This window comes from Callorhinchus milii, unplaced genomic scaffold (genome assembly GCF_018977255.1).
Source record: "Callorhinchus milii isolate IMCB2004 unplaced genomic scaffold, IMCB_Cmil_1.0 Scaffold13, whole genome shotgun sequence".
In the NCBI taxonomy this organism is placed as follows: Eukaryota; Metazoa; Chordata; class Chondrichthyes; order Chimaeriformes; family Callorhinchidae; genus Callorhinchus; species Callorhinchus milii.
This window is the reverse complement of record NW_024704754.1, coordinates 10,932,728-10,958,681: the sequence shown is the minus strand read 5'-3', so window position 1 is coordinate 10,958,681 and position 25,954 is coordinate 10,932,728. Positions and strand designations below refer to the sequence as shown.

General features: G+C 43.3%; 1 protein-coding gene across 4 annotated transcripts in view; it reads right to left on the bottom strand.

The window, feature by feature from the left end:
- Positions 1–1,328: 1,328 nt before the first annotated feature.
- LOC103177277 (C-terminal-binding protein 1-like) overlaps positions 1,329–25,954 on the bottom strand; it is a 51,156-nt gene continuing 26,530 nt past the window's right edge. For 3 of the 4 annotated variants that reach the window (XM_007891373.2, XM_007891372.2, XM_007891375.2), the window contains 8 exons: positions 11,626–11,780; positions 9,509–9,653; positions 8,675–8,881; positions 7,758–7,972; positions 7,154–7,284; positions 5,479–5,606; positions 3,582–3,699; positions 1,329–2,251 (listed from right to left, as the gene is read on the bottom strand). In XM_007891373.2, coding sequence (XP_007889564.1) covers positions 2,068–2,251; positions 3,582–3,699; positions 5,479–5,606; positions 7,154–7,284; positions 7,758–7,972; positions 8,675–8,881; positions 9,509–9,653; positions 11,626–11,780 — 1,283 coding nt within the window. In that variant the 3' untranslated portion in view covers positions 1,329–2,067. 4 annotated transcript variants of the gene reach the window in all.

Genomic DNA, 25,954 nt, shown 5'->3' with positions numbered 1-25,954 from the left:
TGTACACTGTCAAGTCAGCATCTGAAGAAACTGACACCAAAAAACTAGGATTCACTTTCTTGCCTATTCCTTTTTCACTCTCGAAGCTCAGTGCAAGCTGAGACTCTATAGAACTGCTGCATAGCCTTGTTTCCAGTGAGACATTAAACCGAGATCCCGTCTACCTGTTATTCAGATCCATGTTAGAATCCAATGAAATCATTCATAAGAAGAGAATTTCATCCGGGTTCCTGGCCAACAATCTTCCCGATACAACTGGTCATTAATTGGACTGTTTCGACCTTGTTGTGCCCAAAATAGCAGCTACATTCATGTACAAAAACAGTTACTACACATGACAGCAATCACTGTAAAAACACTTTGAAACATTAAAGCGATGAGAAGGTAACAAAATGTAAATTGGTTTTAACATATACAAAGTGCACATACACCATTCCTCCCTCCGCTTTTCCTACACGTTTAAAAAAGTAAAGAGCATTTCAATACAGCAAGAAAAAACACACCGACTTGGTAGGGTTTAAGTTTTTTTTTGTCGTCGATTTTATTAAAATATTTCATACCAATGATTACAGCCACAAATATGATTGTTTCCAACTTTAAAAAAAGGAAAACTGTAGGAGGCTAGAGCAAGAGAGAGAGAGAGATGGTGAGAGAGAGAGAGAGAGAGAGAGGGATAACGAGAGTAAAAGAATGCAAGAGAAAGGAGCGAGAAAGAGAGCAAGGTTAAACTTGTTTTTGTATTCGGACATCGAAACTCACAGTAACAATGACCGTTAACAGCACAAACTTAGGATTCAGATTGAATTTCTAACCTGGTTTCTACTTCACATTACAACCAACATTATAAATTCCCATTCCATTCTAAACGGAAGAAAAATAACATTAGGGCTTTTTTTTCCTTTTTTAATATTAAAGATATTTTGTGAAAACTCGTGATGTAAGAATAAGTTACTTGCTACAAGTCCCCACAGGCGTACCTGAGGCAAGGTTCTAATGCTACATTAGATGGTGCGAACATTAATGCTTAGAAAGCAAACTCGAAAACAGCTCGTCTGTCTTTTTATATATTATTATGTTATAATATATAGAGACACAAAAGTAAAAGCACAAGCTTCTGAGAGCCCTGCGATACACTGCAAGATGTGGTGTGCCCAGAAGCTCAACTAAAGCCCATGGCATTAGTCCTTAAATAAAAACACTTCCAGTCTAAAGAGAATTCATCTGGGGAGTGATAATGGCCAGATTGGGGGAGGGGGGGTGGGGAGAAGAGGGTTAATGGCCAGGTTGGGGGGGGGAGCAGGGGGAAAGGGGGAGTGGTAATGGCCAGGTTGGGGTGGGGAGTTGGGGTTAACACCGTTAATTTTTTTTAAAAAAAGCCAACAGTGGTTTGGGTTCTGGGTGACACTTCCTTAGATACTATAACAGGAACGGAGAGAAAACCAGCAACAACTCACAAAGGGTGGGGGGGGAAGGGGGGAGAGAGGGAGAGACCCGAACCTCTCGATCGCCAGCCAAGTAACAATAAATGTCTGAAGGGACTTGGCGCAAGTTACCAAGCAACTAAGAAAAGAAATCACAAAGTTAGGGTTTTTTTTTGCCTGAGAATTCTGTGCACTGACCCAAACGCATTTCTGTATGCAAAAGTAGGAAGTACTGTATATTTTTACTTTTTTTTAAAGTATATTCACAGCTAAACAAATCTGTGGCATCTACAAAACTGTACACAGACAGTACATTCATGGCTGACTTGAGGTACTACAAGGTTTTCTTTCCTTTTTACAAGGTCACAGAAGAAATTACTGACAATTAATTAGAATGCAGTGTTCTTCACCTGCATTCTCTACGGTCTATAGTCTCAGTTCTTTTTTTCCTTTTTTTTTTGCTGTGAACTTTAGGGCTACTTCCTGATGGAAGTTTAAAGGACAAAGGTGAGGAATGCCATTTTTTTTCTTCTTCGGTTCCCCCCTCCCCCACAGAGAGAGAGAGAGAGAGAGAGAGACAGAGATATATATATATAGAGAGAGAGAGAGAGAGAGAGAGCAAGAGAGAGAGAGAGCAAGAGAGCTGCTACTGGTCGGCAGGGATCTCTCTGTCGGGTTCCGATTTGGCAGTCAAGCCGGGGGATGGAGTGTGCGAGGGGTGGGCAACTGAAGTCATCCCGTGCTGCATGGGCAGGGCTCCAGCTACAATTCCTTCCACCGCAGCCGAGGGGATACCTGCTGCTGTCACCCCGACCACTCCGCTTGGAAATCTGGGGGGTTTGGAAGAGGAATTCTTTTTAAAAAAAGCAAACACCCAAACAGAGAGACTGAAGTTAAACAAACACCAGCTATCCTGGGGTACGACAGCATCAAACCTTGGTTTCCCAACCCACAAACTAACAAACATGTTCATCTTTACAGTGTGACCGAGAGAACGAGCGAACTGTGCAATCATTATCCATGGGGTAAAAGTCATGCATCGCTGCACCAGTGATTCACTGCAGCTCTGGGGGAGCCCTGCAGCGTCAAGTTGCTGTTAAACCCAGGTCCCATCTGCCTGCTCAAGTAAGGCTCCCACACCACTATTGGAAGGGAGTCACTCCTAGTGTCCTGGCCAACAATCTTTTCAATTAATTAAACCCTTTGCCACATGGCTGCTTATAAGACCTTGCTGTGCACAAATGGCTGCCACATTTACCCATGTAAACTGTCATCAGACTCGACAATAATCTCTGTGGAAACATTTTGACATGAAACTATATAAAAAGGCAAGTTTTTTTTTTACTGAGTTTCACTCAACACACAACACTGCCATTCTCTGCGATTACTTTCTCTGCCAATGCTTCATTACGTCGTACTCCACCATTATCAACCACTCTGGGACGCTACCCATGTGAGGGACGCTATATAAATGTAAATTGTTGTACATCTTTCCAGTTTCTTTTCAAGCAACTGTTTACAATAAAATCCTACAACCTCTTAAACATTAACAACTAACTACATTTAACTTTAATCAAATTTTCTAAACAATCTCATTGTTCGAGTATCCCCTCTGAATTTGCTCTAAACTTCTCTCAATCTCCTCTACATATCAAATTGATTCATCCTCACTCAATTCAGTCTCTACCACCAACCTGAGGCCCTCGGGCCGGAATTGGCTCAGAGAGCCATCAAGAAGCCCCCACCCCCCCAACCCCAGATATGCCCACAAGTCTAGGTAAGTCCGTGTTCGATCGCTGGTGTGTATTCAGGTTTTTCTTGATTGAATATTTCTTTACCATAAATCAAGAGATATTCAATCAAGAACATTTATTTTGTTAGCTGACCATAATGGGTGGACACCACTGCCCTATGCCCTCAAGTCAGTGTGAATCTGCAGCCTGGTATCTGAGTACCTTGTGTGGAGTGCTATATTGTTGTTGAGTACAGCTAGCAGGAAGGTCTGCCAGAGATCACCTCATAACCCTTCACAGGGCTTTGCTGTGTGAAAATTGTCCTCTAAAATTACCTACAAAGAATGTACACTTGATTGACAGTCATTACAGTGAAGCGACCAGACAGTGACTTGAGAAGGTGCTATAAAAAGTTGTCTCTCCTGACCTGTAAGCAGCTCCATTCAGCTCCGGGTGAACAGCTGCAGGGTCAATGCTGGTCCACTGAGCCGCGGCTGACAGATACTCTTTGTTCACACAGTTTTTCAAAGCATCAGGAATACGACCTGCAGAAAATGATAATTGGTAAAATATAAAATTACTCATTCACCTTGTCGTTGTGTGTCAAATGTGGAAAATGCTTGCAATGTTTGAATACAAACTCAGTCACTCCACTCGACAGGAATTGCTGTAACACACTTCAAGATGTTTTGTTACCATGGGGTATAAAAATGCAGGTTGGTTCTGCATTTTGGGTCTGAGCTATCACTCAAGCCCGGGATTGCCCTCGTACATGAGCTGCAGTGATTATAGGAAAAGCCACGGTGCCAAAAATCCAGAAGAAACTCTGGAGGTATGTAAAATCTTGATCTGCCTTTGAAACAGTGGCAGGTTGTTTCAGGTAGGACCGTCCTTCAGCAAAATGCTGAATGTTGGGAGCCTGGACATCCTCGAATAATATATAATAATAATCCTTGCATTTGATATAATGCTTTTCACATCTTCTCGACATCTCAAAGCGCTTCACAGAATATGCTGTAAAGTGAACTGACTATATATTTGTGGGTGAACGCGGCAGCCAATTGCGCACAGCAGTGTCCCACAAACAGTCGTGGATTGAAAATGACCAATTTATTATCGTTTTGTTTTTGGAGGGATTATTATTAGGCGTGTGGAGCAAGGAAACTTGCCCAAGGTTTCGCCCTGCCTGGAAATGAACTCAGGTCTCTTGCTTACAAGGGAAGTGCTCTTACCACTGAGCTACAGGACTCCACATAAGAATAATGTACAGGCAGGGATGGAGTAAGAGACAGGAGACAAAATATACTGAAATACAACTCTAGCCTACAGCAGTTGTTTAAGAATCATCAATTTGCATAAAGTGCATCTATTTGTATTTCTAATCCAAAAACATGGCCCGTGTTGCAGTAAAATAGCATCAGATAGGTGTGGTCAGTAGTTGAAATGTTACAATAGTACCACAATTTTCATTATGAGAAACAGAATATCAATGGTGTCATAAAAAACACTCATGTTGCCAACAATGACGTAAAATTCTACGATGTGCAAATAAGTATAATTCGTTCCCACACCTGGTTCGGCATTGTTTATGCTGTAATGTTTTCTATCACCAGGTGGCACAGTGCACTTGTTCATTGTAAAAAGCACACTGGTGCCCTCCCCTGACATAGAATCAACACTGCACCCAACAACAGCACCAATAATAATAATCCTTGCATTTGATATAGCACCTTATCACATCTTATAGAAGTCCCAAAGCACTTCACTAAATATACTGTGACGTGAATTGACTGTAAATTTGTGGGCGAAACGCAGCAGCCAATTGTGCACAGCAGTGTCCTACGAAAAGTTTAGGATTGAGTGACCAATTTATTATTATTATTTTTGAAGGAATTTTTAACCCCAGAAAAGTGATCCGACAATCGACTAACAATCGGGTTCCTACTTACTGCTAGGTAAACAGAGGTGTGTGGAATAAGGAAAATTGTCCAACGTTTCGCCCTACCGGGAATCAAACCCAAGTCTCTTGCTTGCGAGGCAAGTGCTAAGCAATGTAGTCGTTTAGTACTAAAATCCTAGGACTCCAGCGTTAAAGTTATCCGGGGGTGGGGGGGTAGGAAGAGAGCAAACGGGTAACTCCTTGGGTTAATCTGGTTCTGTTCTGTTATTGAAATTGCAAATAACTGGAGAACTGATAACACAGATGCTCTTTGTTCACGCAGTAACAGCGCAGTTGCCAGTGTTATTCAGAAGAGGATATAAAGAGGTCCAGACAATCACACGTGTGATATAAAAGCACTCAGGTGAGACAGGACCATACTCACCTGTGATAGCTCTGCGGATCTCTCGAGCCGCTTCTTCGCGGACTTCAATCGATGCCTGCTCACTGTACCATGCCGTGTGTGGGGTGCAGATAAGGTTTGGCGCGTCCTTTAGGGGTCCCTGACTAAAACTGGGGAAAACAAAGTCAACATCAGACATAGGGTCCAAACAGTGTATTATGTCTGGCTCAGTTGCTAGCACTCTTGCCTCCGAGTCAGAGAGTTGTGAGTTCAAACCCCACGTCGGAAATTGGAACTCATAGTGTAGGTTGACATTCCAATGCAATGCTGCATTCATGGAGGTGACGTCCTTCGGATGAGACATTAAACTGAGGCCCTATCTGCTTGTTCAGGTGAACATTAAATATCCCATGAACATTATTCAAATTGAAACTGAAAAGAGAAGGGAGTTTCTCCCCATGTTCACTTCCACCCCCTTTGCCTTTCACCTCTCTCGACTCTTGGGGGATGAATATTAATAACCTTTCACTGTCCAGCACCTTGGTTCATCCTCCCGGCAAGAAAGGCATTGTATAAATAAAATGAGTCAACGTTTCCTTTCTCCATAGATGCTGCCTGACCTGCTGAGTGTTACCAGCGACTTCTGTTTTTGTTTCAGATTTCCAGCATCTGCAATATTTTGCGTTTTGTTGTATAAATAAAATTTGTTGATTTTTTTTCTTCTTCGATCTCCCAACATTGTCCTCCCAATATGGAAAGGTGCTAAATAAATGTAAATTTGTATTCTATTGTTGTAAGACATTTCTATGTAATAGATCCCCCAATAACCCCCCATGTTTCAAGTATCTCCTGCACATTCCTCGCCCCCCCCTTTCAGCCAACAATCTCCCAAATGAAATTAGTCACTCACTCCTTGGCTGTTTGCACAAATTGGCTTCCGTTTTCATCCACAAAATACAGTGAATTTAACAGGGAATCTTGTGAAGCACTTTGGGACGGCCTCCTAACATGGAAGACTCTACACCAAAATCTAAGAATTATTATTTGGATTGTTTCAGTCAATGCTATTTTTTTCCACACAAACAGAAACTGGCACTGACTTGTGCCAGGTAGGTCCCACAGGTAACTCGACAAAGCGAGTATCAGCAGGTATGTCGTACGATACCATATCTGATCCAAGCTGTTAAACACGGTACGAGATTGATCCCACATTAAACTGAGGACCTGCCTGTCAGTTGAGACGAATGTTAAAGATCCCATGACATTATTCAAACAGAAAAGTTTCTACCGTTCTCCTAACCAATGATCCCCCATGTTTCAAGCATCTCCTGCACATTCCTCAACCCCTCTGCTCCACAATTGTTTACTGTTCTTTCAGCCACCATGCTCTGAATCTTTGGAACTTCTTGCCTCAATCTCTTTGTCTTGCCCCCTCTTTGCCTGTCTACAAACTACACCTGAAGATTTTCTTCTTCAATCTCCCTACATTGTCCTCCCAACATGGAAAGGTGCTAATAAATGTAAATTTGTACTGTATTGTTGTAAGACATTTCTACGTAATAGGCAATATCAAATGCAATGATGATAATAAAAGACCGACCAAAACTTTACTGCTATTAAAACATCTGAGGAAATGAGTATTGTACGGGACAGTTAATCAGAGCCCCCCTCTCTCTCCTCCCCCAGATGGAGATTCTCCATGTTCTTGGTCCCCCACCTGAAAGGTTCGGACTCGTGGACATCTAACGCTGCTCCTCGAATCCGCCCGTCTTTCAAAGCCTGAGCCAAAGCCTTTTCATCCACCAGCCCCCCTCGCGCTGTGTTCACCAGGAAGGCCCCCTGACGCATCTGTGGGTCAGATAACAAGAGAGCACGATGTGTGCGGACAATTGGAAAAATTCCACGAAAAAATTAATACCAGCCAGCATGTAAACGCACAAGAGTAGGCTGGAACACACTGCACAATGGGCAAGAGAGGGCAATATACTTGCTCTGAGGCAGTAGTGTTGGCATGAAACCGGACCCAAAGCAGGCACCTCCCTTCCCCACCCCACCTTCCTACCCCCCAAACAGAATTACATATTTGCAGGCAGCAAATTCAAAGATGTAATCTCAGGGTTCACATTACATTTCAAAACCATTTCATCCAATTGAGCGGCCCAGATGGGTATAATGCATTTCTGAGAATTTACAAGCTGGAATCTAATCCGATGGGTGGGGGGGTAGGGGAGAGGTGGGGTGGATGATCAGAACTCCACTGTGTAGGAATGTTTGTTGCACTGTAATTTTTGGGGGTGGAGAGGAAAGCCTGCTGTTCTTGCCTGTTTGATGGTGAAGTCGTTGATGAGATGGTGATTGTGCTCGTTCAGACTGCAGTGCAGGGTGACACAGTCACTGTGAACCAGCAGGTCCTGTAAGGTGCTTATTCTCTGGAGACCCAGCGACTTCTCCACTCCGTCCGGAAGGTACGGGTCGTAGAAGATCACGTTAAATCCAAATGTTTTCGCTCGCAAAGCCACTGCCTGACCAACACGTCCTGTTGGAGAAAGGATCCAGTTGGGATGGCAGGAGGGGAATAGAGAGAGACAATGTGCACATCTTAATAAACACAAACTAAACTTGAAGCAAAACTACGAAAACAACACCCAAACAAAAGCACTGGAAGCTGATCAGCATCTTAAGTTATGAGCCTCTCAAAAGAGTGTTCTTGCCACCCTGACCCCAAGCTGATCATCATACACTTTGTAGTTTTTCTTGAGCTCCACAGCTGTCTCTGTGACCAGATCCTAAGCACCCAGACTATACATAAACAATACAGAGTTTGCACATAGAATAGATACCAGAGGGCAAGGACAAACATTCTAAAATACAAGATTGCAAAAAGAAAAAAATGTGGTTAAACCTTTCTCAGTGCTTCTGGTGTTGGGGAAGTCAACTCTTCATCTCTCCCTACCCAGAACTGAATTTTCAACTCCATCTACAGCTGCAATGTAGCAACTACTACAGAGAATAACTGGGCTAGACCGAGTTGGTGTCTTCATCTTTGGGATAAAGCTCTAATCCTTTTCTCCAATATCGAAGGGTTCCTAATGGAGACACGCTCATTATGGTACCACCACCCCGCACCTCATCCCAGTCTCTCAGCAGCAATTAGTGACTGCAGTGAGAGGTCAAGAATAAATTTATTTAGAACAAGTCCATGGGAAGGACGGATAGACACACTCCGCTAATCACCCACCCAGGCCTATGATTCCCAGAGTCTCTCCACGGATTCGAGCTGCTCCCGCGGCCACCTCCCGAATCTGCTCAACACTTGATACCCTTGTGCCCTCCCGCAAGGCCTGGTGGAGCCACGTTGTCCGCCTGTAGAGGTTTAATATGTGGCACAGAGTCGAGTCTGCCGTTTCCTCCACCGATGAAGAAGGAATGTTGCACACTGCAATCCCTGTAACACAGACAAGCAGTCATCAGAATGTTCATAGTTGCAAGGCTAGTGCCTCCCTCTCCTTCCTTGTGTGTTAGCCTGACTCAGTGGTAACACTCTCGCCTCTGAGTCAGAAGGTTGCAGATTCAAGCTTTGGAACGTGAACTTACATAGTCTAAGCTGACACTCCAATGCAGTGCTGGGTGGGGGATTGCATTGTAGGAGGTGCCGTCCTTCAGATGAGAAGTTAAATTAAGGTCTCATCTGCCTGTTCAGGGACGTTAAAGATTCCATGGCACCAATCGGAAAGAGAAGGGAGTTTCTCTTGGTGCCCTGGCCAACAATCTCCCACAAATAAAATCGGTCATTCATTTCATGGCTATTTGTGGGAGATTGATGTGGTGAATTGACTGCCGTGTTCACCTACAGGCATTCCACTTTACAGTAAATTCTGTGAAGTCCTTTGGGACATCCTCCTGATGTGTAAGGTGCTATACCGAAAGCAAGGATAATTATTAATATTCACCCTCCAGTTATTGACCACCCGTATCTATCCTCTGTAAGTGTCCCCTCTCACTCATCCTTGGCTAGTGCCAATGGGTTTAAGATGCCGCGCCAAGAAAGCAGAGCCCAGCGGGAATTTCTTACCCAAATCTGCTGCTGATTTAATGTCGACGTTGTCATAACCACTGCCAATCCTGACGATGATTCGAAGTGCTTTAAATTTCTCAAGGTCCTCGCGTGTTAATGTAATAGTGTGGTACATCAAGGCTCCCACCGCTTCATTCAGTACCTATTCAGGATGAGAGTGAGAAAATTAACTGCAACTACTTCAATCCTGTTTTCACCTAAAATACCATTGAATGCATGGTACAGTTACACTTAGTAAACGATACCCCAAACACTCACGGCAACATTGCAAAACAAAGTAATTCTTAACATTGCATAATGCAGCAATGTACAAGACAATATAGGAACAGGGGTAGGCCATTCAGGACCTGTTCCGCCATTCTATTAAATCACGGCTGATCTGTACCTCAACTCCAAATACCCGCCTTTGACCCAATTTATATAGTGTCTTTTATATCAAGAGGACATCTCAAAGCACTGCAGATTAGGTACCCAAGCTGTTAGGGTAAGAGCTGAGGGGAGTTCAGAGGGAAAAGATGATTGAAAGTATGATCAAAGAAGTGCATGTTGAAAGTGTAATCTAACAGTTATAGGCTTGATGGGCTAAATGGCTTCTATCTATATACATAACAGTTCTGTTTCATAAAAGATTTACTGATTCCAAGTAAATGTGTAGAGAAATGCGGATAAAAGTTTGCTGCAGAAGAGACAAATTTGCTGCATTGTATCTCCACCACAATTAATCATTATCTAGATATATCAATTGCCAGAGAACATCTGTACTGATATGCAACATCTATTCTGTATGCCCATGAAGGTGTTAAAGGGGTTTCGTTTTCTAATGGCAGGGAAGTTTAGATTTCAATTAATGAACAGGCCCTGAAATATTTATTCAGCTGTTGTTAAGTTCAATGTTTTGTGACAAAATCATCAGCTTACTTCCATATCATTGCCTACAGCTTTTAATAACTTGTAAGAATATAAAACTTGATATCTATTATACAATTGCCATCCATCCTGTTCCAGTACAATAAACGGCTCGAGACACTGCAGGACCCAATAGTGCCAAACATTACACATGGCCTTCAGCACAAATGGGTTTTACACAGTTTGTACCTCATTGTTAAGGAGTAAGGAGACAATAATAATAATAATCCTTGCATTTGATATAGCACCATATCATGTCGTTGAGACCTCTCAAAGAGATTCACAGAATATGCTATAAATTGACTATATTCTGTGGCCGAAACATGGCACAGTAGTGTATTGAGTGACCAAATTATTTATTTATTTTTGGAGGGATTATTACAATCTTTTGGAGCTGATCAATGAATACCCATGAACCAAGGACCTCTGCACCCTTCTTGGTTTTTATTTTCCTTGAACCTTGCATTTTATTCACTTACAGCGACTCCACACGTGCCTGTCTGCAAGAATGTTATCATCTTTTTTTCAGATCCCTCACTTGTTTTCTAGCTCTTGGTATCTTCCCTTTGCAACACATATTTGTTTGGACCCATTTCCATAGTAACCAAACTAGGTGGTGCCTAGTGCCCCAGTTGTGAATTGAGTGACCAAATTATTTACTTTTTTTTTTTGAAGGGATTTATTTTTATTACCTATAGCGATCTGCCAATCGACTAACAACCGGGTTCCTACTTCTACTAGGTAAACAGAATGGAGTAAGGAAACTTGCCTAAGGTTTCACATGAAAGAACAAAATGGATACAAGAGATTTTTTTTAAAAAGAGGTAATATTGTGGAGAATATGCAGTCTTCTGAGTAACATCCATGATATACAGGCAAAGTCAATATTACTGAGATAATTGCTAGAAGCAATACTAGGGAATTAATACAGCATGGAGATTTTCCAACTAGGGTCAATCAACAGAGTTTTGGACCAGTCTATACCTCAGTATCTCATTTGTGATCCATAATATTGTCTTGGGATTGGGCTTTGCCAGGCATGTCTTCTTGGGGCAATTACAGTTCCAGGGAAGCCACTGGCTGCTGTCTGAGGATAGATGCATTATTTTCAAATAGATACTTGAAAAGGTGAAGCGCTACTTGTACCCATCAAGATTTGAAATGGTCTTCCCCTCCCCCGTTGGGACTATCTTCTATTGAGGTCTTACCTTCTCGTGAATCTCCTGAGTAGACTGCGCATCACAGAATGCCACGGTCGCCACATCTTTCAGGATCGGCATCTCCACAGTGCAGTCCCGCCCGTCCAGCAACGCCACCAGGGGGCGCGGGTGCATTGGGCCATTTAAAATGGGAGGGCGAATGCCTAGGAACAAAACCAGGAAGTTGATTAGTATTTGAGCCACTCAACGAGAAGCTTCTCGACAACCCTTAGCTTCTCAACGCTCACCCACAGACACACCAATACCTTGGTGCCCACCTCTAGACAGACCCTTATGGTGGTAAATGTCAAACTAAGTGTCAAATGCATGAAGTAAGAACATTGACCAGGACACCAGAAATACTCCCCACCCTTGAGTAGTGCTGGAGTCCTGGAGCTCAGTGGTTAAGAGCATTCTCCTTGCAAGCAAGTGGACCTGGGTTCGATTCCTGGGCAGGGTGACAGGGTGAAACGTTGGGCATTTTTCCTTATTCCACACGCCTCTGTTCACCTAGCAGTAAGCAGGAACCCGGTTTTTAGTCAATTGGAAGATCGCTTTTCTGGCTGTTTTCAGGAAATGTGATCTTTACTCTGATATGCAGTTGCCATTCAAACTTTTTTAAAAAAAAATTCAATCCATGACTGTTTATGGGACACTGCTGTGTGTGATTGGCTGCCGTGTTTCGCCCACAAAATATATACAGCCAATTCACTTTAAAGTGTATTCTGTGAAGGGCTTTGAGACGTCTCAAAGCCATGATAAGGCCCTATATCAAATGCAAGGATTACTATTATTATTCAAATAATGCAAGCATCTATAATGTCCACATGAACCACAGGAACAAATAGACAAGACTTTGCCTAACGTCTCCTTTGAAATGTGGCACTTTAAACACAGCATTCCTTTAATACTGCACTGAAGTGTCTATGAACACATGGGTCTTGAACCTTCAAACAGGAAAACTGTTGGGTGCAAGTTCCACGAAACATTATAGATGCCCACATTATTCTGCAGTTTCCCACCCCCGGACTGGAAGAACCCTCACTGGTTATTTTGCACTTTACTTGATACTAATGAAAAATCTCCACATTTCCCTCCACCTATGCTTATTCCAATTTCCTCTGTTCAGAATATGGTCTCAGCATCAGTTGTTTTTGAGTGGTATTATTCTTCCAATCTTCATTCTTTCCAATTTGTTAATTTATTGTTTGTGTGTGCGTGCATTCATGTTTGAATATATACATGGAAGTACTGTATATTATACATGTATATATATCCTCACTTTGAATTTCAATGTGTAGGTGGGATGCATGGAACTGAAGTTTGGTCTGAATACTCAATCCTGGTAACGAGTTTCTCAATAGAAAGAGAGAATGCCCGTATGCGAGTATGTAAGTGTATGATTTCCAGGTGAGCTATGACGAGTGGCTCAATGGTCAGGTGAGACAAGTCTCCATATAAATGAAGTCAGGCACAAGATCAACTCCATTTTTGGAAACGACATTGAAGGGTGAGTCTTTGCCAATCTCCAATGGCTCCCAATTACTGAACAGATCGATTACAAGATCCTCTCACTTGTTTTCAAATCCCTTCATGCACTCACACCTCCCTACCCATCCGAATTGCTTAACCCCCACTCCACCACCCGCTGCCACCGTTCAGCTAGTTCCGGCTTCTTGTTTATCCATCATCCCCTGCGCTCCACCATCGGGCCGCGCCTTCAGCCACTACTGAAATTATGTCTCTCAATCCCTCCCTACCTTCAAATCCCGCCTAAAGACCTTCATTTTTTATTGTGCTTACGATCACTTCCCCCTCTCTCTGGCTTATTGTCAGATTCCGCCACTGTCAAGCGCTCTGGGACACTACCCCGCATGAAGGGCCCTATATAAGTTGTTGTTGTGCGCTCTATGCTGTAAGTACACTCCCATGCACCATCTTTCTTTAATCTGGCTGTTTTCAGGAAATGTGATCTTTACTCTAATATACAGTTGCCAAACTTATTTTTCTGTTTGTTTTCTACAATTACAATCCTGTTCGTTTGCCACATAGAAATTACAATACCCTGCGCACCAGTGACTATGGAATCAGGACATCGAGATCTTTCCTTTATATATTAAGAACAAAAAGGCAGAAGTAGTCTATTGGAAAGGAGAGAAATACTGGCGTAGGAAACCAATATCAAGTTCAGTTCTGCAGAATCCTGACAGATCCTGGATCTAAAAATACACCAGACAATAAGGTTCGACACAATGCCTGGAGCAACAAGGGCAGATTTATAAACAGGAATAAATAAGCTGGATAGTTAATCAGTTAGCTGCTAAGTCTGAAAAACGTTTTTTGTGAAAAATGAAAATTTGACATGAAATCCTTGAGGCTCCAACTAATTATGAGTTGAATGGGTGTATGTGCTTCAATCCTTTGCCTTATCAAGTCACAGGAAGTCAAGCTCATGGGCAAACATAGTCTTTGTTCTCGTCATTCAGTTGTCCAGCATTACGCAATTCAGCAATTCATCAACATGTACTGCATGCAACCACTGCTGGCCCCAGCCTTCATCCAAGATATTACACATGTATTATATTAACACTATGTATTGCAAATTATTATTACTGCTAAGTATCATTATGCATTATACTATGCATTAAGTTTCTGTATGTATATTACATCAGTAATTTACCATGTTCCTCAGGGCTCTGTCCTTGGTCCCTTCCTCTTCAACATCTATATGCTCCCTCTCGGTGACATCATCCGGAGACATGCTTCCTCATGCATGCGGATGACACCCAACTCTATCTCTCTGCTGCCACCCTAGACTCCAGGACCACTGCTGTCAGACATCAAGTCCTGGATGAGAGCTAACTTGCTCCAGTTGAACATCAACAAGACCAAAGCCCTCCTGATTGGCTCCTATCAACGCCTCCTCACATTAGGTGCTGACAGCAGCACCATCCATGGATGCACATTCCATATCTGCGCCATGACCCGCTCTGCCTTCCCCCACCTCCACAACATCCGCCACTGTCTCACACTGCAGGCCACCGAGACCGTCATACATGCATTCTTAACATCCAGGTTTGACTATGCAGATCATCCAAACCTCTGTAGCCCGTGTCCTCTCCCGTACCAGGTTCCGCGATACTATCACCCCGATCCTCGCCCGACTCCACTGAGGATACAGTTGACGATCCTGGTCCTCACCTTCAAAGCCCTCCATGGTCTTGCTCCCCCCTACTTCTGCGACCTCCTAACCCCCTACTAACCTGCCCGCTCCGTCCGCTCAGCATGGCCTGCTTCATGCCCCCGTCTCAAAGTGCTACACAGAAAATTGTGGGCGGACCTTCAGCCACTCTGCCCCCACCCTCTGGAACTCCATCCCGCAGTCCCTCCACCTCGCCTCCTGCCTTGCCTCCTTCAAGACATGTTTCAAGACCTTCCTCTTCAATCATGCCTTCGATCACCCCCAGCTCGGGTCCAAAACAGATTGTCCAGCGCCTTGGGATGTCCCCCCGACGTGAAAGGCACAAAACAAGTGTAATTTTGTTGCTGTTGTATATTATGTTATATATTATGTTACTACACAGCACTAAATTACACTATAAAATGTACAGTCAATCCACTTTGCAATATTTTCTGGGAAGCACTTTGAGACGTCTCAATGACATGATAAGTCGTTATATCAAATGCAATGATTATTATTGATGTCACTATTAATTGGTAAATTGCAGGACTTATTGTATTGCTCTATATAATATATTCTCCTGTGATTACTGGTTATAACCGAGGCACTCTACAGGTGTACAGTAACTTAGCTTATTATACATGCACTAAATACAAACCGTTGAGCCTTACATTCAGTGCACGATTTCTTGATAGCAACTCACCCCATTATTATGCTGCGTAATAAGGTCCGAACCGAAGACATTTTTTTGCCTTGTTGCACAGAGCTGCACTGCAAATTTCCTTCTCCCCACTATTCCGAGTTACAAAAAACGAAAAATTGTCATGTATATTAAAAAATATCTAGGCTGTGAAATGCTTTGGAGTTTAGATGCACAATTTGATGCAGCTTTGTGGTTCATCATGTGCTGCTGAGTGCATTTGATTACAATATGATCCAACCCAGTCTTTCATTCTTCACTTAACCCTTCAACCATATTGCCACTCACGTAAAAGCTAAGATGCAGTAAATAGTGAGCATGAGCTCTGTAACCCCTTCCTCTCTCCCTCCAGGCAAATTGTGCTAATAATAATAATTCTTGCATTTGTTATAGAGCCTGATCACGTTGTTGAGACACTTCAAAGAGCTTCACAGAATATATTCTAAAGTGACTGTATTTTGTGGGCGACACAGACATGAATGCAGATGCAGACTCCACTTCTGTACACTGCTGCACGTGTCACAAACATCGAGTAGCAACGAGCCAGTGTCAGCGTAGATCGCTGCAATTCATAAAGTCTCTCTCTAATCAGAAAGTTTATAAACAAGATTGTGCGATAAATTTGAGATTCCAGCCCCAAAGGGGTTAATCCAAGATTTAAGGCAGACAGAAAACCGCAAATGTAATCGAGAGATCCCACAACATGCAGGCAGGTCTGGGCATTGTTAACCTAAACACACATCTTCCAGTCCAACCAAGCGGCACAGATTTCTGTACTTTTCCCACCCCCTTCTTCACTGAAGACGGTATTCAACAAACAGCCAAGAAATGAATTCACAAACCCTGCCATCCCAGCAGCGAATTGAAGGAATAAGGGGTGGGAGAGGAGCAGGAAATCCACTGTTCAGGCAGTTCAATTAAGCATTTTGTTCATTGTTCCCAGACTTTGTTTGTGCCAGGCTATCAGAGACTGGTTTACCACATCTATCTAACTTGTGCTTCAATATTAAACATTCGTGAGCACTGATTTCCCCTTTCCCACCAAATACAACAGATCAATCAGTGTCACCAGATTCCAGAGCTAATCTCACTCAGATTAGAGACAAAATACAAAACTGGAATTTGTCTATTACAATGCGAGGGGGGGCGGAGGGGTGGGAGGGAGAAGACAGAGAAAATGGATTTCGGGATTAGGGATGATGCGTCACTGTTTTTCATGGAATTTCTTTGAAATTCAAATTGCAATACAAGACTTCCTTTTTAAAAGATTTTTGTTAAAAAAAAGCCATAATTTGTTTTTTAACTAAAAAGAGCAACATTTGTGGAGATTTTTTAGTGCAATTCTGAAATAGAAAAGAACCTGAAAACTAAAGATCCACAAGACAAATACTGTTCAGAGACCATCAACATTTGCCCAAAACAACACCCAGGAACACAACTGTAGATTTATCCCATCAAACGCATCTGTGGAGCCTCTGGGAGAAGACTCAGGACAAATACTGGAGTTGGCAGTGGTAGAAACAAGGGTACAACACACAAGAAACATTAAGGTACACACAATACAAATTTACATTTATATAGTGCCTTTCACATCTGGAGGACATCCTAGGGCACTTAACAATACTGGTTTGTTACCCAAGATGAGGATGGGAGAGGGGAAGAGGTTGAAGTCAAATATATACGTCACACACACCACACATATACGTGCCAAAACCAGTTCGAAATTTGTATCTAGATTTCTTTCCCCCCCACCCCCAATTTCTTTGTATGTTCATCACCATCCACACAGGAGAGATGTAACATAATAACGCCTTCTCATCCCGGCTTTGATGCATCAGCCAACTGCAATCTTACAGTCTTTCATCAATATTGTTTTCTGATCCAAACAAATAATTTAAAATGTATCCTTATAGCTGCAACAATCATACCACAGTTCCCTAAAGAACTCATTCTTACTGTACACTGATCTATGTACATTCACCCAAGACTTACAAAGGAGAAATCAAATCACCTGTGACAAAATTACGGTGGTAAAATAGACTGATGTACCAAGGTTATGTGTGTCAAAATTTTCTACCTGTAATAAACAAGGTATGTGCATTTTAACACAGACAGTCTAATGGCCGATTTAACTGGGCTATTTGGTGTGCAGTAAGCAGAGTGCAATGAGGCAGGAGCCAATGAGGTCAGGAAAGATGTGTGGGACAGAGAAATGACCAGCTGTCAGGTATCACAAGGATCAGATGCCGTCTTTTCAGCTATCAAGCACAGAAATGCACAAGCAAGCAACAATGCTGTGCTGCGACAGAATCACCCAAAGCGAAGGAAAGGTCAGCTGTACATGTTAATGACAACAAATTACATTTGTAAAGAGCATTCCACATCAGGATGCTCAGAGGCGCTGGACAGTCAGGGATTTGGACCCAATCAGGGGGTTGGGACCAGAGGGGGTGGAGGGCAGGGAAGGTAGGGTGATGACCTGTCAGCTTGTTTGACAGACATCAAGGCCTGGATAAGCGCAAATTTCCTGCAGCTGAGTGTCGTCAAGATGGAAGCCATACTCTTTGGCTCCCGTCAACATCTTCTCTTCTGCGAGTCTGAACTCCTCAACCTCCCCGGGCTCTCCCTCAGACTCTCCAAACCGGTGAGCAACTTAGGCATCAGGTTTGATTCCCCGCTTTCCTTTCTACCCCACATCTGTTCCTTGACCGGTACCGCTTTTTGCCACCTCCGTTACATTATCTGCCTCCGTCCATATGTCAAAACCAAAGCAGCCAAAACCCTCATCCACACCTTTGTCACTTCCCGGCTGGACTATTCCAATGCTGGTCTCCCCGGCCCAACGTACACAAAATCCAATTAATCCAGATCTCTGCCACCCGGATATTCACCCACACAAAATACTGTACCCCCATCACACCGGTCCTTGCCTGGCTCCACTGGCTACCAATTACCAATTGACAATTACCGATCGGATCGATTTCAAGATCCGCTCTCTCGTTTTCAAATCCATTCATGCCCTTGCACCTCCCTACTTATCCAACCTGCTTACCCCCAACTCCACCACCCGCCGCCTCTGGCTTCCTCCACCATCGGTAGCAGTGCCTTCAGGCACTACGCCTCAAAACTCTTGAACTCTTTCCCTCAATCCCTACACCTAACTCCCTTCCTCTCCACCTTCAAATCCCGCCAAACGATCTCCCTTTTTGATCGTGCTTACGGTCACCTCCTCCCTCTTCCCCGGATTGTTATCAGACTCTGCCACTGTGTTGGACGTGAAGGGGCTATACAAATGCAAGTTGTTGTTGTTGAATCATTGACTCTGCCTGGGGGGGAAAAAAAAATTATTTTACATTGTGCACATTCTGCTTCTAATTCATCCATTAGTTAGTACTAGTCATACAGCACTGCACATCTTTCCTTATCGTCTTTATATCCTTTCACTATCATTAGGCCACTCTCCCAATGGAAAATCCTATGTTTTTGCTGAAATCAAATGAATTATAGAACAGACGGGCATTTAAAGATATTAAATCCCTGGATATTAATTCATTACAGGACCGACATGTCATTGCTATTTGTCAACTCCACACATTTTTGTTTCTCACAATAGAGGGCTGGGAAGGGAGAAAATATGGCTTCTAAAATTAAAATTTATCAAAGTAAATGTGTATCCAGTGTTTTGATGGTGAAAATTATCTACGTCATAAGGTTTGCTGTGCTTCTTTCAAAGTCTTTCATCACGCGATAAGATCTTTTAAAATGAAATCAAGACCCTTGCTCATAGTCCTCCAAAAAAACACAATGCTCTCTATATTTGTGTGCAACTTCAGAACTGCAGTAACTCATGATTCTGACCATGTTTTTAATCCATCTCCGCACTCCATTTGTTAAACTGATTCAGAATGGAATTGTTCCAAATATTTCAAAGAGAAGAGAATCATCCTCCATTCCCAAGTCACCACACTATCTTGAATCAGATTCAGTCCCAAATATGAACCACACACTGATACATCATTGAAGAGCTTCTTACAGAGAATACCCCTTGGACAGCTCATCAGCGGCCACCTGGTTGCCATTGCCAAACTATTGCCAATGCAAGTACAGCACGTGACTGGGACACACTTGTCATTCACACAATTGGTGCATGATCTTACGGAAGTCTCACAATATTTTTGTTTGGTCAGCTCAGCTGACACATGTGGAAACCAATTGGCATTCTTCAGTGCATCAAAACTAGACTGAGTCCCATATATGCATGAAACCTTCCCACTTATCTAGAATGGATACCGAGAGGGAAGCACCCTTATTTCCGAATTCTGGAAAATAACAGGGACAGGTTGGGAGAAGCCAAGGTTTGGGAACCCACAGTGTGCACGGTGCTTGGCGCAGTGTTGGTAGTAGCACTCTTGCCTTTGAGTCAGAACAACAACAACAACAAAATTACATTTATAGAGCGCCTTTCACGTCGGGAGGACATTCCAAAACGCTGGAAGGTTGTAGGTTAAAGCACCACTTCAGGTCTTGGAATCAAATCGTCTAAGATGACACTTTAATGCAGTGTTGCATTGTCAGAGATTCAGCCCTTCAGATGAGGCGTTAAACAGAGGTCCCATCTGCCTGTTCAGGTAAAAATTAAAGATCCCATAGCACTATTCATAAAGAGACAGGAGTTTCTCCTGGTGACCTAGCGAACAATCCCCCAAATAGAATTGGTTACTCACTCCTTGGCTGTTTATGGGACACTGTTGTACAGAACTGGCAGCTGAATTTCTCCCACTAAACACAACAACTTACATTTATATAATGCCCATCACACAGGGTACAGTCCCAGAGGGCTTGACAGTGGCGGAGCACCCAGGGAGTGCGAGCGGTAAAGCAGCTTTGCCCGGCATCCGCGGCCTAAACTGCAACCAATTCTTGATATGTGCTGAACTATTCAAATTAACATTGTTACGATTTTAAACGTAATTGGTATTATCAGGAAATATGCTTATAGTTTTAATCTGGGATGTTTCACAAAATGCGTCTCTATATTGGCCCAGGTTGTAAGTTTAGATTTCACAGCTATATTGTTTTTTGCCTCGGGAGATGATTAGTGTGGGCCGTTACAAAAGGGAATTGGCTGGAGTTCTGATGATGCGGGGAGGGGGGGGAGATGCAAGAATAGAGAGAGATGGTATTACAAACACTGGCCAGACAGACTGTAGCGGTCTTTTCCAATCTAGCAGATCGCTGATCCTAAATGCAGAGGGTAAGGGACATTGCTGTGCACAATTACCTGCCATGTTTCGCCTACAAAATACAGTCAATCGACTTTACAATATATTTTGTGAAAGGCTTTGAGACGTCTCAACAGCGTGATAAGGCACTATATCAAATGCAAGGATTAGTATTTTATACAATACACAGCACATTACCTCTGGAACTTGGTAATCAGTTATGAGAGATATTCAAACAATCTATGGCGTATAGGCCAAATAGATTGTATGGGCCAATTGCAATGTCTACCCTGCCCCATGAAGTCAAAGTTAAGACTTCCCCTCACCGTTATCTTCTTCCCCAAATCTTCACGATTCAGTTGCAGTGTCACACGTAAAATAAACATAAGAACGTGCCTCTGCAAATACAGAATCCTCAAACTAGAACAAAAGCAACCTTGGTTACAGTGGTTAGACTGAACTCCAGTTAGGCCTTTTCATTTCAATGGGCCTCCCTACCTTGCCGCTGACAATGCAGCAAATCCAGATTTCAACATAAACCAATACCAACGACTTCTGTTCCAAATATTCAGCCAAAGCAACAAGTGGTACATGTTTGAGAAAATCATCATAGCAAATGCAAGTCTTTACACAGTTCACTGCAAATTATAAGCAACAACAACAAATTGTCCTTATTTAGCACCCTTCCCCCCTGGGGAAGCACTTGAACATAGCAAACAGGGAGGTGTTTTCCCCTCCCCTATCCCCACCCCCGTATGAGCTTAATGCATTATTTTTATTATTATTATTATTGTGACATTTCCACCAAAGCCTTACTGAGCGAGACTGAATTTAGTACCAAAATCTGCTGAATGGTTCAAAGCCAACTGGTTACTTACCAGAGTTATTCTTCTCCAAATGGTATATTTATGAATGCTGGCCTGTCCCTGCTCCCAGGCACTGGAGGAATTGCAAAGTTGTTAGTTCCAGCAAACCAGATAAGAACAGCTGGTGTATAGCAGCGCACTAGACTCAAACCAACCGCCTGATACAGCAAGAGAATTCAACTCACATATCTAGCGCAAGTCATCACATATCTAGCGCAAGTCATCACATATCTAGCGCAAGTCATCACATATCTAGCGCAAGTCATCACATATCTAGCGCAAGTCATCACACAAGTGACTCTTCCCACTCAGCTCCCATTAACCCTGCAAGCCAAAGCATAAGTGGGAGGTTGGTCCTTACTGGATAAGCAGCAGGAAAACTTACCAGGTGATGCTCTCAATGGCAAGCTACATGGTTTTAGCTGGTTAGAACCCAGCAAGACCCCAACGCACACTGCTGAGCAATGACCATTGGAGAGCCATGAGGAAAATGGCGACACACTGACAAATCTACAGGAATGGGAGAGATTTTTTTTGCGATGACACACATGAGAAGAGGTCCTTCGCAAGAAGTAGCTCAATTCCAGGCAGGATGATCAGGACAAACCTACTTGCCCAGCTCTGAAACATTCCTTTCTTCTCTTAAATCAGTGCGGCTCAGAAGGCTGTGGATTCAAACCCCAGTACTTGGAATCACATAGTATAATGTGCACTGCATTGTCAAAGTTGATGAGGTCCATTTGCCGATTCAGGTGAATATTAAAGAGCCCATGGCTCTATCTGAAAAGAGAAGGAAGTTTTTCCCGGTGATTCAGGAAGAGCAATCAGGACAGAGCGGAGGTGGAGCCTGAGGTAAGCTACTGTCGGACCAATGAAAAAAAAGAAAAATGGTGTGATGTCATTTTCAACAGCAGAACCAGGGAGACATCTACAAACTGTCAGAAACTACAACACTGACGACAAATTAAAACAAAAATAAAAAATATCTATTGAAAACACTCTGTGAGAGAGAGGATGATGTGGCAAGTGAAATGCGAGGACTGTGACATGTGGGAGATAATGGAGGGCGCCCTGAGCCCGGGCAACTTCATCTGCAGCAAGTGTCTGCAACTCAGGAAGTTCCAGCTGAGAGTAGCTGAGCTGGAAGACAAGGTGCAGACACTGTGCTCCATCAGGGACAGTGAGAGGTTCCTGGACAGTATGATGGAGGAAACCATCACTCTACTGAGGCTCGGGAGATGCTTGCATCTGGTTAATGGTCAGGGACAGGATAGTTTTATCAGTCCTGCAGATAATGGGACCCCTGAGAGAGTGGTGATGGAGTCTTGGGCTTTAAACTTGTACAACGGATGTGAGGATTTGATGGACCAGACACTTCAGGAGGTGGTCACCCCACAGCCACCGAGGGTTCAGATGGAAAATGACTGGGTGACTGTCCGCATGGTAGGAAGAGGGATTGGCAGGGCAGAATGCCCCCAATAGTGAGCTCTCTCAAACCGGTACTCTGTACTGAACATTGAGAGTGTTGATATCTCCAGGGAGGACAGTAAAAACTGATTGGTTGAACAGGGGATCATAGGTAACAGGAGCAATGCTATTGTCATAGGGGATACAACAGTGAGAGGAATAGACAGGCGTTTCTGTAACAGAAGACGGGAATCAAGGATGGTATGTATGTTGCCTCCCTGATGCAACAGTCTCAGACATCACAGAACAGGTGGATAAAATTCTTCAGGAGGAAGGAGAACATCCAGAAGTGGTGATCCAGGTTGGGATCCTGATATTGGTAAACAAAAAGGGCTGAGATGCTACAGGGTGAATATCAAAAGCTGGGGAACAAACTAAAGAACAGAACATCCAAGGTGGTAATCTCTGGATTACTCCCTGTGCCTCGGGCAAATAAGTACAATAATGGCAGGATCAAGCATATGAATGCTTGGCTGGAGAAATGGTCCAGAAAAGAGGGCTTCAAGTTTCTGGATCATTGGGACCAGTTCTGGGGCAGGTGGGACCTGTACAATATGGATGGGTTACACTTTAACAGGGCTGGGGCGAATGTCCTTACAGACAGGCTACCTAATGCTGATGGGGAGGGTTTAAACTAGTTTTGAGGGGGAACGGAAAGCAAAAAACAGTGGGCAAGAAAATGGAGAAATAAAACGGGGGGAGAGTGCAGAACAGGTCAAGTCGGTCTTGGAGTGCATGTGCCTAAATGCACGGAGTTTAGCAAACAAGTTTGGTGAGCTGCAGGCTCAAGTGGTCATAGGAGGATATGATGTAGTAGCAGTAACAGAGACTTGGCTCAAACAAGGACAGGAATGGGAGCTGAATATTCCTGGCTATAATGTATTCAGGAGGGATAGGGAAGGAAAAAAAGGAGGTGTGTGGCAATTTTAATCAAGGATACGGTATAGCCGTGGAAAGGGTTGAGGTGCTGGAGGGCCCCAAAACGGAATCTATCTGGTTAGAGTTAAGGAACAAAAAAGGAGCTGTTACGCTGGTAGGGGTATACTATAGACCACCAAATAGTGGGAAGGAAATAGATGAGCAGATCTGCAAGCAGATCTCAGACAGATGCAAGGCCAATAGAGTCGCGATAATGGGGGACTTTAATTATCCCATCATAGACTGGCAAAACAACAGCGCAAAGGGCAAGGAGGAGGAAAGATTCCTAAAATGCATACAGGACAACTTTCTTGATCAGTACGTTTCCAGCCCAACAAGGAAGGAAGCAGTGCTAGATCTAGTTCTGGGGAATGAAGTAGGGCAAATGGTGCAGGTTTCAATGGGAGAGCATCTGGGCAATAGTGATCACAACATCATTGGATTCAGAGTGCATATGGAAAGGGACAAGGAACCATCTAAGGTGAAGATAATCAACTGGAAGAGGGCAAATTTCAGTCAGTTAAAAAGGGACCGAGCCAAGGTGGACTAGAAAGAAAGATTGGCAGGTAAAACAACTAAAGAGCAGTGGGAAGTCTTCAAGGATGAGATAGCTCGGGGACAGAATAAATACATTCCCACAAAACCTCCCTGGATGACAAAGGTAATTGAAGCAGAAAAAGGAGGCGTATGACAAATGTCAAACCCAAGATACAGAAGACAACCAAATAGAATATAGGAAGTGCAGAAGAGGTTTGAAAAAGGAAGTAAGAGGGGCAAAAAGATTATACAAAAAAAGGTCAGCGGGTAACATTAAAGGGAATTCTAAAATATTTTACAAACATATCAAGAAAAAAGGTTGGTCAAAGGTAGGGTGTGGCCAATTAAGGACCAAGGGGGAAATCTTATTGTGGAGGCAGAGGGCATAGCTGATGTGCTGAATGAGTACTTTGCATCTGTCCTCACAAAAGAAGTGGATGCACCAAATGCCGCAGTATCGGAGGAGAGGGTAGAGGAAATGAATAGGATAAGTATAAACAGGGAGGAAATATTGAAAAGGTTGACTGCGCTGAAGGTAGATAAGTCGCCGTTCCGGACGGGATGCAACCAAGGTTGCTATGGGAGGCACGGGTACAAATAGCGGAGGCTTTGGCTACAATTCTTCAATCTTCGTTGGACACAGGAGTGGTGCCAGAGGACTGGAGAGTGGCCAATGTGACTCCTCTGCACAAAAAGGGACAGAAGGACAAACCTGGGAACTACAGGCCAATCAGCCTAACATCAGTAGTGGGGAAACTCCTGGAGACTATAATCCAGAACAGAATAAATCTTCACTTAGAAGAATATGGGTTAATGAGGGACAGCCAACATGGATTTGTTAAAGGCAAATCTTGTCTAACAAATCTAATAGAATTTTCCGATGAGGTAACGGAGAGGGTGGATAAAGGTAGTACAGTTGATGTAGTTTATATGGACTTTCAAAAGGCATTTATAAGAACATAAGAATTAGGAGCAGGAGTAGGCCATTCGGCCCCTCGATCCTGCCCCGCCATTTGATAAGATCACGGCTGATCTTCTGACCTAACTCTAATTACCTGCCCTATTCCCATATCCCCTAATCCCTCTTTTTTTAAAAAATCTCCCAGTCTCAGCCTTGAAGATGTTCAAAGACTGAGCATCTACAGCCTGAGTGAGCATCTACAACTCTGAGTGAAGAAATGTTTCCTCAACTCTGTTCTAAAAGGCTGACCCTTAATTTTAAGACTGTGACCCCTGGTTATAGATTCTCCTACCACGGGAAACAGACCCTCAGTGTCTACTTTATCAGCCCTTTAAGAATCTTATATGTTTCAATAAGATCTCCCCTAATTCTTCTGTACCCTAGAGAATACAGCCCTAGTTTATTCAGCCTATCCTCATAGGTCAGTCCCCTCATCCCAGGAACTAACCGAGTGAATCTACGCTGCACCCCCTCTTGGGCAAGTAT